This window comes from Malurus melanocephalus, unplaced genomic scaffold (assembly GCF_030028575.1).
Source record: "Malurus melanocephalus ecotype Western Australia unplaced genomic scaffold, MMel_1.1 scaffold_75, whole genome shotgun sequence".
In the NCBI taxonomy this organism is placed as follows: Eukaryota; Metazoa; Chordata; class Aves; order Passeriformes; family Maluridae; genus Malurus; species Malurus melanocephalus.
Genome location: NW_026623307.1, coordinates 1524567 through 1538452, shown reverse-complemented (window position 1 = coordinate 1538452; position 13886 = coordinate 1524567). Strand labels below are relative to the sequence as shown.

At 55.8% G+C, this 13886-nt stretch overlaps 2 protein-coding genes across 2 annotated transcripts in view; both read left to right on the top strand.

Annotated features, from left to right (window-relative positions):
* The first annotated feature begins 393 nt into the window (after nucleotides 1-393).
* ABCF3 (ATP binding cassette subfamily F member 3) lies at nucleotides 394-11193 on the top strand. Its single transcript, XM_057367139.1, has 21 exons — nucleotides 394-519; nucleotides 709-856; nucleotides 936-1015; nucleotides 1351-1406; nucleotides 3106-3203; nucleotides 3318-3440; nucleotides 3708-3974; nucleotides 4167-4247; nucleotides 4778-4837; nucleotides 5161-5217; nucleotides 5423-5445; nucleotides 6051-6106; nucleotides 6239-6439; nucleotides 6598-6674; nucleotides 6917-6961; nucleotides 7289-7421; nucleotides 8002-8090; nucleotides 8282-8373; nucleotides 8902-9034; nucleotides 9359-9446; nucleotides 10260-11193. The coding sequence occupies exons 1-21, from the start codon at nucleotides 447-449 to the stop codon at nucleotides 10416-10418; spliced, it is 2139 nt and encodes a 712-aa protein (XP_057223122.1). The 5' UTR covers nucleotides 394-446; the 3' UTR covers nucleotides 10419-11193.
* A 2194-nt stretch (nucleotides 11194-13387) lies between these two features.
* Nucleotides 13388-13886, top strand: part of LOC130574125 (PHD finger protein 13-like) — a 4244-nt gene continuing 3745 nt past the window's right edge. The window contains exon 1 of the mRNA XM_057367137.1: nucleotides 13388-13624. Within this exon, the coding sequence (XP_057223120.1) occupies nucleotides 13523-13624 (102 nt within the window). The 5' untranslated portion in view covers nucleotides 13388-13522. The remainder of the gene's footprint in view (nucleotides 13625-13886) is intronic.

Sequence of the window (13886 nt, the reverse complement as noted above, 5' to 3'; positions counted from 1 at the left end):
CACTGTGCCAGGTAGCTGAGAGTACCAGCACCTTCAGAGCAGCTGACGCTGGCCCTTGGCTCAGCCCCTCTGCCTTCAGTCTGTGAGCAAAAGACCATGTCCAAGCGGTCATTCCCCATCGGTGGATGAAAAATTAAAACCCCAACCCACAGTTTCTTGACTGTGGTTTTAAAAGAGGCAGGGGGAACTCTCCAAAGCCTCGTTCCCTGGGCGCCAGGACAAACAGGACCTGAGCGGGCTTTGGACCCGTTCCAGTCGCTCCCGGTCCCGGCACGTGGCTTTGGGATCCCCAYTCTTGGTCCAGCAGTGCGCAGGCGCAGTCCGGCCCGGACTACATCTCCCGGCGGCCCCGGTGCCATGGCGGCCGCCCGCCTTCTTCCCGGCAACGCCCGCCGTCCTTTCCGGCTGCGAGCGGCGGCGGCTCCGCGGGGCGGGCCCGCCCCGCCATGGCGTCCTGCGCCGACATCCTCCGCTCCGAGTTCCCCGACTTGGACGGCGAGCTCTTCGCTTACGTGACGGGTGAGCGGCTCCCGCCTGCCCGCTGTGGCTCGGCCTCCCGCCGCGCCGCATGTCGCGACATCTCCCCACTGTGGCGACAGTGCCCGAATCGCGACAGGCGGCCGAGGAGGGGTGGGGTAGGGGGAGCGGGCGGGTGCCACCTGTCGCGACAGCGGCGATGTGTGCAGCGCCGGCGCCGTGTGCCCGCAGGGATCCTGCACGGCAGCGGGGCGGACTTCGAGTCGGTGGACGAGCTGGAGGAGGCGGTGGGCGAGCTGCTGCGGGAGGTGTCGCAGGACACCAAGGACGAYGGCGCCATCAGGGAGATATGCCAGCGCCTCTTCAACACCCTGCAGCTGTAAGGGCACCCGGCGTCCCCCTCACACCCCGCACCCCACTCATGCACCTCACCCTCCTCCTCCTCCTCCTCTCCGCAGGGACGAGGGCCAAGCCCAGCGCTGCAGCCAGGTGCTGCTGGATGCCCCCATCCAGCTTTCCCAGATCACTGATGGATACGGTGAGTGATGCCCGGGGCTCACCTTCTGCCATCAGGGTGCTGGAGCTCGGAAGGGCTCGGGGCATTGSTTGTGCTCCCCTGACCTTGGGGAGGGGAATCTCGGACTCTCTGTCACAGGCACACCTCTCTTTCTCATTCTGCTGCTCAACTATGGGCAGCATCACCCGCCGGGTAGGCTGAGGTGACGGTGAAGGTGCAGAAGTGCACTTTGGTCTCCTCATTCTGTCAGGAGTGGGATCAGTYGTGTCTGGGCATGGGTGGTCATTAAGGCAGGGCTTTGCAGAGCCTCCCTGCCACACGTGCTCACCAACCCCAACCTCACCGTCTGTTTGCAGGCGATGCCAGTGCGGACCTGCTGCCGGGGCTGTTGCTGAAGAGAGGCCAGACCTCGGTAAGTGGAGGYTGTGCCCTTCCTTGTGGAGCAGCTGACACGTGGGGCTGCAGGGGCCCTGCCCTGCTCCAGTCACCTTGCCCTTGGAGAGCAGCGGAGGCAGGCAGTGTCCTGGTTAGGAGTGCAGCTGTAGGGGGTACTGCTCCTCCTTGTCAGGCTCTCTGTCATTTTGGAAACTCCTGATCTTGGTCTGGTGAAGGGGCTCAACATGAGTTAGCAGCTTGGTAATTTGACGAAATCTGTTTTGCTGTAGTTTTTTAGTTAACTCTGACTTTTGTGAGGACCTTTGGCTCCTACAGCAAGGCCATTGATGGGGAAAATAGTATGTCCCTGGATGACATTTTGCATATTCAGAGAGGGGTAAAGTCCTTAGTAATGGCAGAATGTGGGGATGTTACAGATGGGATGTCAGCAGAGAGCTGCTGCAGAGAGGTTGGAAGCCCAGCTCTAGAGACAGCTGTAGGTTGTTGTGGTTTGGGAAATAAGATCAGGAGTAGAGAAGTTTGGACATAGTTTCACTCCATGACCTGAGGAAATTGGGACACCTGTACTGATGGAATRTGTAGCTGCTCAGGAACAACCTGGCTTGCCCATCTGTGTTTGGATGTGCCAAAGCCTGAGCATGGGTGAGGTGCAGCTGTACATCCACAAAGCAAGGACGAAAGGAGCTGTGCAGCGTGGGCTTTGCCAGGCTGGTCCCTCGCAGAGCCCCATTTCCGTGGGTTAATGTTGAGGGTGAGAACCCTTCACTTGCAGGCTGAGCCCTAACGTGATCCCCACGTGTCTGAACGGGAGCCTTAAGTGAAAACTGGCAGCTGTGGCTGGTTTTGGTACTGGAGTTGTTGCTGCTGGGTTCGCTTTCTAGCTCTTGTGTCTGCAACTGAAAAAGGGATCTTCAGAAAATTTGGAGACGATTCAGAGAAGGCCTCGGGAGGCCTGYTGAGCTTTGGAGGTCATGTCTCACTGGGAGATTCAGATGGGTATAGTTTACAGAGTGACTCAATCTGTTTGTAGGTGTGGGGTCTCAGTTCTAGTAACAAAACACTCTTCAGTCTGGCGTGCAGGTCTGTAACGTGCTCTGGTGCCTGCAGAGTTGCCTGGAAATATCTAGGAGTGTTCTTGGTCAGCCACAAATATTTGGCTCGATGCAGGAATAAGCTGGAGTGGGCTGGCCAAGACCAGAAGCCAGGTTAAAACACTTGGTGTCTTCTTGCCTTTGGGGTTAATTAAATTCTTTTTGACTCTGATCYGCTGCTTAATGAGAGTTTGCTCCAAACTGGCTAACGTTTAACATGTTGGGAAGGGAAACTTGTCATGGTGCATTCAAGGATGGGTGCAGGGTATACCAGAGGAGGCACTGGGATAGCAGTTGCTGCTGTCGAAGTGGCTTGGCTGATCAAGTTCCCTGGAACTACAGAAACTGTCTGCATGACCCTGTGTTTCAGGGTCAGCCAAAACCTCTGCCTTGCTGAGGCAGAACTTGTGTATGGGCTGTTGATTTAGGCCTTCATTCCTGAGGTAGCTTCCTGGCCTGATTAGCCTTCTCAAAATATGCTTGAGTCCGTCCCAGTTTCCCTGTCCTTCCTCCCTCCTTTTCTTCCAGGTTTGAGAGGTTGATTGATCTTTTTTCTCCCAGAGCTGGGCTTTTGGGGGTTTTGCTGAAGATGCTCTTTCTTTTGCAAACTGTGCTGTGTCCCAGATGGTGAATGCCAAGAAACTGGAGAAGGCAGAAGCCAGGCTGAAAGCCAAGCAGGACAAGAGGCTGGAGCGGGATTCCCTGAAGTCGTCTGGCCCTCTGTGAGTGTGAAGGATACTTTGAACATCCCCATCCCACTCTGCTGAGCATGGCTGGGATCTGGCTGTACCAGAGCTTTCCTGTTGAGCCACTGTCTGTGTTCTGCCTGTCTGCAGAGTCCTTGAGGAGGCRTCTGCCAGCCAAGCTTCCAGCAAAAAGGAGACTCGCATGGAGTCATCAGGCAAGAACAAGTCGTACGATGTGCGCATCGAGAACTTCGATGTGTCCTTCGGTGAGCGGTGAGTGCGCTGGGGATGTGGAACGGATCCTGGCTGGGATTTTGGACCATGGGAGATTGCAACTGGATTAGAGAGCAGTTGAGAAATTGCAGAGGGTTTGGGAAAGATCAGGCAGCAAGGTGGGCACTCACCCTGTCAGCTTTAGGCAGGAGAAGCCTGTGATTCTTGGCTCCAGCACAGGCTGAAATACACCAGGGGCAGGTGGCTGCTGGTTATCCCCTCTCCATGGGACACTCATAGCAGGGATCTGCCTTTCTCTTGCTKCAGTGTCCTGCTGACGGGAGCAGACCTGAACCTGGCCTTTGGACGGCGCTACGGGCTGGTGGGCAGGAACGGGCTGGGGAAGACCACGCTGCTGAAGATGATCGCCAGCCAGAGCCTGCGCATCCCCTCGCACATCAGCATCCTGCACGTGGAGCAGGAGGTGGCAGGGGATGACACACCAGCGCTGCAGAGTGTGCTGGAGTGTGACACCACTCGTGAGAGCCTGCTSCGGGAGGAGAAGGACCTGACGGCCAAGATCAATGCTGGCAGGTGCRGTGTTCCCTGGATTTCCTGCCCTTCTGTGGCCTCTTTACCTCATTCTGAGCTCCCTCCCTTCCAAAGAAAGGCTCTGGCAGGGCTGGGCTGAATCTTGCACACCTTAGTCTTACCTGGGGAGATCASCCTCCCACAGCACTCAAACCTTGACTTGGTGAGTCCCACATACTTCTTTTTGTGCCCTAGGGGAGAAGGGACAGAAGGTGCCAGACTGTCAGAGATCTACGCTAAGCTGGAGGAGATTGAGGCAGACAAGGCCCCAGCAAGGTGAGACAGCCCTGTGAACACCACTGTGTGTTGGCATGGCCAGAGCTGAGCAATGGTTTGGGGAATGAAAGGATGATGCTGTGGCCCTGGAATTCAGCGTGTGGGGATGGGCCTTTCTCTTCTGTTCTTCTTGTCTGTTCTCTGCCACTGCTCTGCTGGATTAGGAGTAGTTGAGCTTTCCACTGAAGCTGGAGGGATTTTTTTTTGCCCCAAATGGCTTGTATTGTTGCTGCTCCTCCTCTCTGCCCTGTCTATGTTCCTGGTGTGTGGGTGGTGGTGTGACTCTCTTCCTGGCCAAAGAGATGAAAACTCCTTGCAAATCTCCYGAGACTTCATGTGGATGCTGTGCCCTGCTGGGCTGCATTTCCCAGCCAAGTGCTTCTCTTGGGTGTGCAGTGAAGTTTTGCTGCACCAGAATGGTTTTAAAATATGTAGCAGTGTTCCCTTGGTGGTTGTGGGTCTGAGACCTTGGACTGTTCTCTGCCATTTGATGCTGTAGCTGGATTCCAGTTCTCTCTGCTTTTCCCCAGGGCCTCCGTCATTCTTGCTGGGCTGGGCTTTAATGCAAAGATGCAACAACAGACAACCAAGTAAGTTTCCAAACTTTGGGCACTGATGCAGAGATGGGGCTGGGGAGAAGTTCCAAGTGAGCCCCCAGGCATTGCTGTGGCTGTAAAGAAGAACAAGGGTCTATTCCTGCCCATCCAGTGTGGTCTCCTGGCCTGGGGGTGCCAAACCACCTTCCTGCTGGACTGCAGATCTTGTGCTGTGCCTGAAACCTCTGCAGGGACAAGCTGCCTCTGGGTGACAGCAGAGCCAAAAGAGCCGTGGGGGAGCAGGGATCCTGCAGGCTGGCAAACACAGAGTGATTCTGTGTTGAACAGTAATCCCTCTCTGCATCTTCTCTCCTCAGAGAGTTTTCTGGAGGCTGGAGAATGAGACTGGCCTTAGCCAGAGCCCTGTTTGCCAGGTTGGTGTCCAGGCCTTGATGCTATGGGGTTAAGGCTCCTTGCTGTCCATGCTGCAAGGTGCAGGGGTGCAGCTGGGGCTCCTCTCAACCCAGGCTCTCAGGGTGGGTGGCACTGGAGACACTGCAGCTCTGAGTGTTTGATGAGGCACTCTGCACTGACCCTGGGCTCTTTTTGCATCTGATACCTGTGCCTTTTTTTCCCTAGGCCAGATCTCCTTCTGCTGGATGGTAAGTTGATACTGTGAGTCCCCTCTGACACCACTGCTGGACCTGCCTGTGCCCTTCCTGGGGTTGGGAACATRCCATGGCCTTTATCTGCCTGCTCAAAATAGCCCAGTGTGTCAGGCTGGCCTGGCAGCACAGTTGGCAGCAGAGGCACAGGGAAGTCTGCCTGGGCAGCAGCTCTCAGTGTGCTCAGCAGAGCCTTTCCCTGTGCCCAGCCAGGTGGTCTGCATGTCATCGTGCCCCAAATTTTGGTCCCTTTCCCTTGCCACTCCCTGGGATGTGCCCTGGCTGCCARTTTGTGCTGGAGAAAGTCCCTTCATTGCAGGGGGTGCCTACCTTGGGTAGGGGATCTGGGTGACATGCTGCTGTGGGGCACCAGGGTCTGGCTACAGATACGGAGTGGGGGCAGCATCCTTGCTTGAGCCTCAGCCCCTGTGCCCACACCACATCACACCCTGCACATGAATCCCCTGAGCTGGCTGGGAAGGGTCCCCTCTCAGGCTCTCTTCCTCCCCAGTGTGGGTCACTAGGCTTTCCTATGGGAAAAAAAACCATAATTCAGCCATCCCCTTCCCTCCTGACCTCAGTGCCTTTTTCCCTTCCTTCAGARCCAACAAACATGCTGGATGTGAGGGCAATTCTGTGGCTGGAGGCTTACCTGCAGGTAGGGGAGGAAGGGGCCTTGATGCAAAGAAAGGGTGGGGGATGGAGACATCCTCACCTCGCTGGGTGATGGGACCAACCCCTGTGCTCTGGCTTGATGGTGCTCAGGSCTCCCTCTCGCTGTCTCCTCCAGACCTGGCAGTCGACCATCCTCGTGGTGTCCCACGACAGGAACTTCCTGAACGCCGTGGCCACGGACATCATCCACCTGCACTCGCAGCGGCTGGACATGTACCGTGGGGACTTTGAGAACTTCATGAAGACCAAGGAGGAGCGGCTGAAGAATCAGCAGCGAGAGTATGAGGCCCAGCAGCAGTACCGTGAGCACATCCAGGTACTGGGAGAAGTCAGCGGAGCCATGGCATTCTTCTCCCAGCCTTGTCCCTTTCTCTCTGCCTCAGTGGTTGCATTGGTGTAGAAGGTTTGGCAGTGGAGCAGRGTGGCTGGTGCTGAAGGGGACTTGAGGTTCTCTGATGCTTTTTTGTCTCGCAGGTTTTCATCGACCGCTTTCGCTACAAYGCCAACCGGGCATCCCAAGTCCAGAGCAAGCTCAAGCTGTTGGAGAAGCTGTGAGTGCCTATCTTGCTCCTCTCTGGAGATGGGAAAGGGGCAATGCTCATGGGAAGAAATTGAGGTTCCCAGGGTGCCTGGCAGATAGAGTTGTGATTTGGGCTTTTTGGGTTCTTGTCTCTGGTCCAGAGGCTTTGGTTAGGATGAGGTGTCACAGAGCTGAAGGCTCTACCTGGGCTTCTGGTGTGGGAGCAGACCCACAGTACAAAGAACCTTGGTTATGTGTCTCCTCTTCTTGCAGGCCACAGCTGAAACCTGTGGACAAGGATTCTGAGGTGATTATCAGGTAAGTGTCCCCTGAGCCATTGTTTGGAGGGCACCTGGCTCTGTTTCTGACTGGAGCTTCTCCAGGGTCCTGTCAGGGACAGCTGTCCCTTTGTGTGAGCCAGCCTTACTCTGGCAGGGAGTCCAGACAGGTCCCTGTGTTCAGGCTGGGTTCCCTGCTGGGGCCAAGGCTGCAGGTCTTTTTTGCCTCCTTGTGACCATCCTTCCCAGAGGCTCTGCATGGTAGAGAGCCCTCCTTGTCACCTGGGGGGTTACAGAGGTTGTTTTGGAGGGATGTTGCRAGTCTCTGAAGTTCCCTACCGTCTCTCACCTCTTCCTGCCTTCTCAGGTTCCCTGATGGCTTTGAGMAGTTCTCCCCACCAATCTTGCAGCTGGATGAAGTAGACTTTTATTATGAGCCAAGTCACTACATCTTCCGTTCCCTGTCTGTCTCTGCGGACCTGGAATCCCGCATCTGTGTGGTACGTGGGATTRCAGAGTAACGGGGGCTACGAGGGACCTTGGGAGCACCTGCTCAGAGCAGGGATAGCTTTGATTATAGGTCAGGTTGCTCAGGTCCTTGTCCAGTTGAATCTGGATGTTTCCAGGGAGGACTATTTCTTCCATTCCACTGGGTTCCATCACAGCTCATTTTGAGGAACACTGAAACATTTTTACTAAYACCAGTTAGAATTTATGATTTCATCCTTTCACTGGATGCCTCTGAGAAGAGACTGGGTCCATATGTGACTCCTCATAGGTGACAGCAGCATGTAGTGGGGACCCTACTGCATTGGATGGGGCAGCAGACACTGTGTGCTTGCAGATGAGGCTGGGAACAGGTAATCCTTAGGCTCGAGAGTTGGGGAGGGAACATCTGGCACTGCTGCCTGTGCTACTTGTCAGTGATAGATACCAGCTTCCTGGTAGCTGAAGTCACCATTTATACCCTATCGTGCTCCCCCTCATCATCCGTGAGAGCAGAAATTCCCTGATCACTGCCCCCCTCTCTGAATGCCTTCGTGGATTTCACATTCTCCTATGCTGCTGCTGCTTCTCTAGGTTGGGGAAAACGGAGCTGGCAAGTCAACCATGCTAAAGATCTTAATGGGGGAGCTGGCACCAGTCAGAGGGATCAGACACGCTCACAGGTACCTGGTAGGAAGGGCTGGGGAACTGGGAGGAATGGTGCAGCTGGAGGGCTCCTGGGCTGTGCTTTGGAGCAGTGGTTGCTTGAGCAGCTGGGATGGGCCCAGCACATCACATATGTGCCCCTTTCTGGCACTACAGCTGTGGTTGTAGGGCCTGGTACTAGCTCACAATCCCTCTTCTTGTTCTGCAGAAACCTAAAGATYGGTTATTTCAGCCAGCACCATGTGGATCAACTAGACTTGAACATYACTGCTGTAGAGTTACTGGCAAGAAAGTTCCCAGGTAAGTTTTGTTGATCCCAGAAGGTCTGRGCCATTGAGGTCTCCTTTTCTGTGCACAGAGCAGCATTGATTTGTCCATGGTCCTTGGCTCTGTCCTGTCAGTGCTTAAGAGTCACCACCAGCTCTGGGATAACTCCTCATCCAGCCAAGTTCAGGCTGTGAGAAGCAGGGGTAGCTGGCAGTCTGCAGATCTCAGGCTGGTGCCAAGTTTTGTGGGCAGATGACCTGCTTTCCTGCTCTTAGAATGAGCACTGGATCCCCCTTCCCAGCTACCAAAACCTCTGTTCCCTCTCCATTACTTGCCATTGCGTTACAAGATGACAGGGAATTGGGGGTAACGTCACCTGGAGTCAGTCACCAGCCCTGCAGCCTGRTTGTGCCAGTCAGGTTTTCCCTGCAAACCCCCTGCTCGGGAGGGAGTTTCCTGGAAGCACTGCTGAGCTCCTCCCGTTTGCTGGTCTGGCACAGGCGGCCCAGCTGYGGCCCTGTGTCACACCAGGTGTGCCATAGTTGTGACATGATCCTGCAGGGAAGACGGAGGAGGAGTACCGGCATCAGCTGGGGAGCTACGGCATCTCCGGAGAGCTGGCCGTGCGTCCTGTGGCCAGCCTGTCCGGAGGTCAGAAGAGTCGGGTGGCCTTTGCCCAGATGACTATGCCCTGGTAATTTTCTCCCAAATGCTGTTAATTTTTGCATGGTTTCATCCCTGGAGCTTGTTTTACCGGGAGGAAGGTGGGCATCCAGGGACTTTGTGCTACTCCACGGAAGCCTTGTCCTTGGGGGTTTTTGTGGATAGGGAGGTTGTCACCCTCGGGAGACGAGGCGGGTGGTTTTCTCCCAGTGCTTTGGGCACACAGGAATAAGAGTTGTTCCTGGRGCCAGGCACATGCCAGTTGCTGTGGCTCTAAGCAGCTAAAGCAGCAGTTGGGGTACAGACCCAGCCTGAGCCTGTTTCAGTGCATCCTYAGAGCTGTCTTCTCTTCCAGTCCAAACTTCTACATCCTGGATGAGCCAACAAATCACCTGGACATGGAGACCATCGAGGCRCTGGCAAAGGCACTAAATAAGTTCCGGGTAAGGTTCCCCCAGCAACATCTTCTGTTTTTTTAACACTTCCTGCAGCCTCCAGCTCAAATTACTTGGTATCTCAGCCAGAGGTGGATGGTGAAATACCAGCAGTGACTTCAAGTCTAGGACAGAATTTGGGAAATGAGTCACATTTTTGCCTTAGCCATCCATCCCGATGGTTTGTTTACTTGCTGGCTTTGGCTAGGAGTTGCTCAAAGAGGCAGTGGCAGCCCAGAGAGCATCTTGTCCCATCCTCACTAGTCACCTGCACTCTCTGACATCTCATGTGCTGTGTGCAGCTCCCAGCYCTGCCTTGGGGCTGCTCAGATCTTCCTTAGGCATGTTTTATGCCTGATCTCTAAAGACTCGGCCTCCAGGTGTCAGTACCACTGTGATCAACCTGGATCTCACTGGTTGTTGCTCAAGTTGGGGCAGTTTTGCTGTGAAAGAAAAGCTTATCTGAAGTTGCTCAGGGCCTTACCCTGACACCTTTCCAGTGTTAATGACTTTGKGTGGATTCTCCATCCTTGAAATTGTTGGAAGCCTGGAGAGCCAGTAACAAACCTTGCACTTGCCTTCCAAGAGTGGAGACTAAATATCTTACTGCTGCATGTGTCCTYCTTAGGTGATCTGTCTGTCCCCCTGAAGGAAGGAAAGGCTGGGATAAGGTTCCTGCCAGTAAAATACTTACAGTTTTTTCTTGGAGCTAGTGGAAACCTGAAGTGCTGGGCACAGGCTGGACAGAGGCACAGGATCTCCATACTGCCAGCCCTGGGCGTCTCCACCAARTTCCCAATTTTCCCCCTTGTGTGTTGGCAGGGCGGTGTAATGCTGGTGTCCCATGACGAGCGCTTCATCCGCCTGGTGTGCCGGGAGCTGTGGGTGTGYGAGAACGCCACCGTGACACGCATCGAGGGTGGCTTTGACCAGTACAGAGACATCCTGAAGGAGCAGTTCCGGAAGGAGGGATTCCTATAAGGGAGGCGGGAGCTGGACTGCGCCGGGGGCTGGAGGGCAAAGCTCAGCCACCTCGGCATCCATCCCAACTGTGCCTGGCAGAGCGCCGAGGACGCTGCTGCCCACATGGACCGTCAGCCATGCCATCAAACTGCCACCTGAACTGCTCTGCCCTCCCAGGGCCGGGTGGAAGGACAGCAYGGGAGCAGGAGTCTGGTGTGTGTGGCCAGGGGCACGCCAGGGGCTCTGCTGCTGGCCAGGGCTGTGCCCGTCACTGGGCACACTGGGAAGGCTGTGCCTGGAGCTGCTGCTGTGCCGAGAGGAGGGGAGGCAGAGCATCCCGACCCTCAGTGTAACTCCGTGCTCTGCAGGGCAGAAGAGCTGTTCTMCGTGTTTCTTCGCTTCACCCTCTGCCTTTTTCTTTCTTTGTTTTTTTGTTGAACTGCCTGAGCACTAGTCTGGCTCCATCACATGCCACTGTCCTYCCTGCTGCCTTGGAGGGAAACGAGGCCTTTGCTGCTAAAAGTGACCCCCGCCTCTTCCCCAGCCCCCTGATGTGGGGCTTGCTTACGTCTGTAGTGCCGAGGGAGCCAGAGCCCAGCTCTCCTGGGCGTGCTCCCTGCTCCTTTCCCTGTGCTGCTGCCGGTACCACCTCGCTGYCTGCCTTGCCTTTGAGCCGGCCCGGGGGTGGGCTGCCCTGGGGCGGGCTGCCCAGCGTCCCTCCCTGCCCACCCACACACAGGTTGTGGTGTAAATAAAACCAGGACGCAGTGGGTGCAACGCTGTCCTTTCCTTGGGGTGGTTGTGGGGCTTGATTTTGGGGGTGAGTTATCCTGCTCCTGCTCCAAGCACAAAGCTGCTCAGGAGGAGATGCTTTCCAGATGGTTTTCTGTGGATTGAATGGCAGCTCTGTGGTGCAGGTGAGGCTGGGACCTCCTGGATCTCTGGAGCTGTGCCAGAGTCCCATGGGGCACGGGGGTGCCACAGGCCACCTTTGGGTGCATGGAGCTGCTGTGAGGCTGGGGTCAGATGTAGCTCTGGAAGGTAGAGGATCTGGTTGTGGTTTGTTGGGGAAACAGGGTGACAGTGGGCAGGAGATGGCAGGCAGAGTTTTACATTATACTAAGCAGAGTAAGGGAATATATTTCTGGGTGTCAGAGAGGAACCAGGAAACACCAGCACCTTAGGAAGCAACAGAGTAATAGCCATAAATCATCTCAAAGGAATTATTAGGCAAAATCATTATGGGCCTCTTCTCCCAAATGGAGAAGAGGCCCACAGCCCATCTGAAGTGTCACCACATCAATGCATGCAGCACGGGTAACAAGAGGAGTTGGAAATCACGGTGCAGTTGAAAAATCAAATAAACAGATGCATCACACAACTGGAACACTGCAACGGAGAGCTACAAGTCTTCAGGAGAAAGGGTGGAAAGGAGGGGCAGGGGTGTTGGACTCTCTTAAGGAAGGGACAGATAGTAAAGAGCTGCCTGAGTAACAGCCATAAGCAGATTGAGAGCCTGTGGATAAGAGTCAAGGACAAGACCATCAAAAGACAAGTCTGTGTTTGGGGTGTGCTACAGTCTGCCTGGTCAGGGGCGTCTGCTGATGCAGCTGCTTTGCTTCAGATATGATAGCAAACTCAGTGTACCTTCAAATCCTGCATCCAAGTTGCTCATGGAGATTTGAGGAGTATTTGCCTTAAACTTCAGCCCTGCAGAAYCCCACTAGTGACCAGTCTGATGTCACCCCATTTGCTACAACCCGACCCATGAGCCAGTTGCTCACCCACAGCATGACATTTATTTACCTGTGTGCTGGACATTTTGTCCAGAAGAATCCTGAGAGAGACAGAATTGAAATCTTTACTGAACTCCAAATTTTGTATCATGGTTTCCCTTGATCAGCTACTTGAGTCACCTTGTCCTTAAAGTAAATTAAGTTTCTCGAGCAGGACTTTTCCCTCATGAACTTGTGCTGGCTGTGACTGATGTCTGCATTTGCTTCAGGTATTTTTCAATAACTCTCAGAATAATTTTCTCCATAATTTTACCAGGCACTGAAGTGTGACCGACAGGCCTATAGTGCCCAGGATCCTCCCTTTTGCCCTTCTAGAAGAGTGGGACAGTGTTTTCCACTCAACTGGGACCTCTCCAGATTCCCATGGCAGTTCAAAAATCATTGAGAGAGGTCTCACAATGATATCCGCCAGCTCTTTTGAGTACTCTTGGATGAATTCCATAAGGTCCCATATAGCATCCCTATAAAGGGATTCAGTTGGAGCAGCAGATCCCGCACAAGTTTAGGTTTGACTGGCAGTTTATCATTCTTACAGCCATATCTCTCATAGCCAGTTCTCCCTCCAGCTCAGGGACCCCTAGAGCCCACCACTGGTCTTGAAGGTTCAAGTGAGGAAAGCATTAAACAYCTCTGCCTTGTCTATGTACCTACTTGTGGGGTGCCCATCCTCATCCAGTAATGAGAAAATRGGATTTCTGGGATGGCTTTTGCTGYTGACATACTTAAAAAAGAGGGAGAGTGACTTTTTACACAGGCGGATAGGGGTAAAACAAGTGGGAACGACTTTAAACTGAAAGAGGGGACACTTACATTGGACATTAGGATGAAAATTCTTCCCCGGGAGTGTGGGAGAGGCGGTGGCACAGGCTGGTCAGAGCAGCCGCGGGTGCCCCATCCCTGGAGTCGCTCCGGGCCAGGTCGGACGGAGCTCCCCGGTGTGGCGGGTGTCGCCCCGCCTCCGGCGCGCGGGGACCGTTCGAACGCGGTGTTCCCCCCGAGCCCCAGCATTCCATGAGCCGCGACCCCGCGCGGGCGGTGGGCGGTGCCTCGGCGTTGCCGTTGGTGGCGGCGGCGGGTCCGGGSGAGTCCAGCCCGGCTGCGCTCCCGTGTTCGGTACCGGGAGGGGCGGACGCTCACCGGCACCCCCCCGCACCGGGACGATCGGCGCGAAGCCCCGCCCCCGCCTTCCCCGCCACCAGGTGGTCCCGCCCCTGCGGCCGGGGCGGCGCTCGAGCCTCGCTCCCACCGGCGGCGGGCACCGCACCGCACCGCACCGGGACTGCTACCGGCACCGGGACTGCTACCGGCACCGCCACCGGCACCGGCATGAGCGCCGGCGGGCAGCCGGCGGAGCCCTGCCCCCGCGGCGGGCCGTGCTCGGCGGGGAGCAGCCCCGTGCCCAGCCCCGCGTCCCCGGCGCCCGAGGAGGTGAGCGGGGCGGTGGGGAGCGGATCGTGGTGGGGGACGGCGGCGTGCTGGGCATCGGGGGTACGGGGGTGCCCTCGGGAGCGGGGGGGTCGCCTGTGTGTGCGCGGAGGGGGTGGGCTCGTGTGGCTGTGCGTGTGCGGGGGGGTCCCTCCTCTGTGTGTGAGGGGGGAGTCCCTTCTGTGTGTGTGTGTGTAAGGGGGGGTCCCCTCTGTGTGTGTGTGAAAGGGGAGGGGGTCCCGGGTCCCCTCCGCTCTGTGAGTGT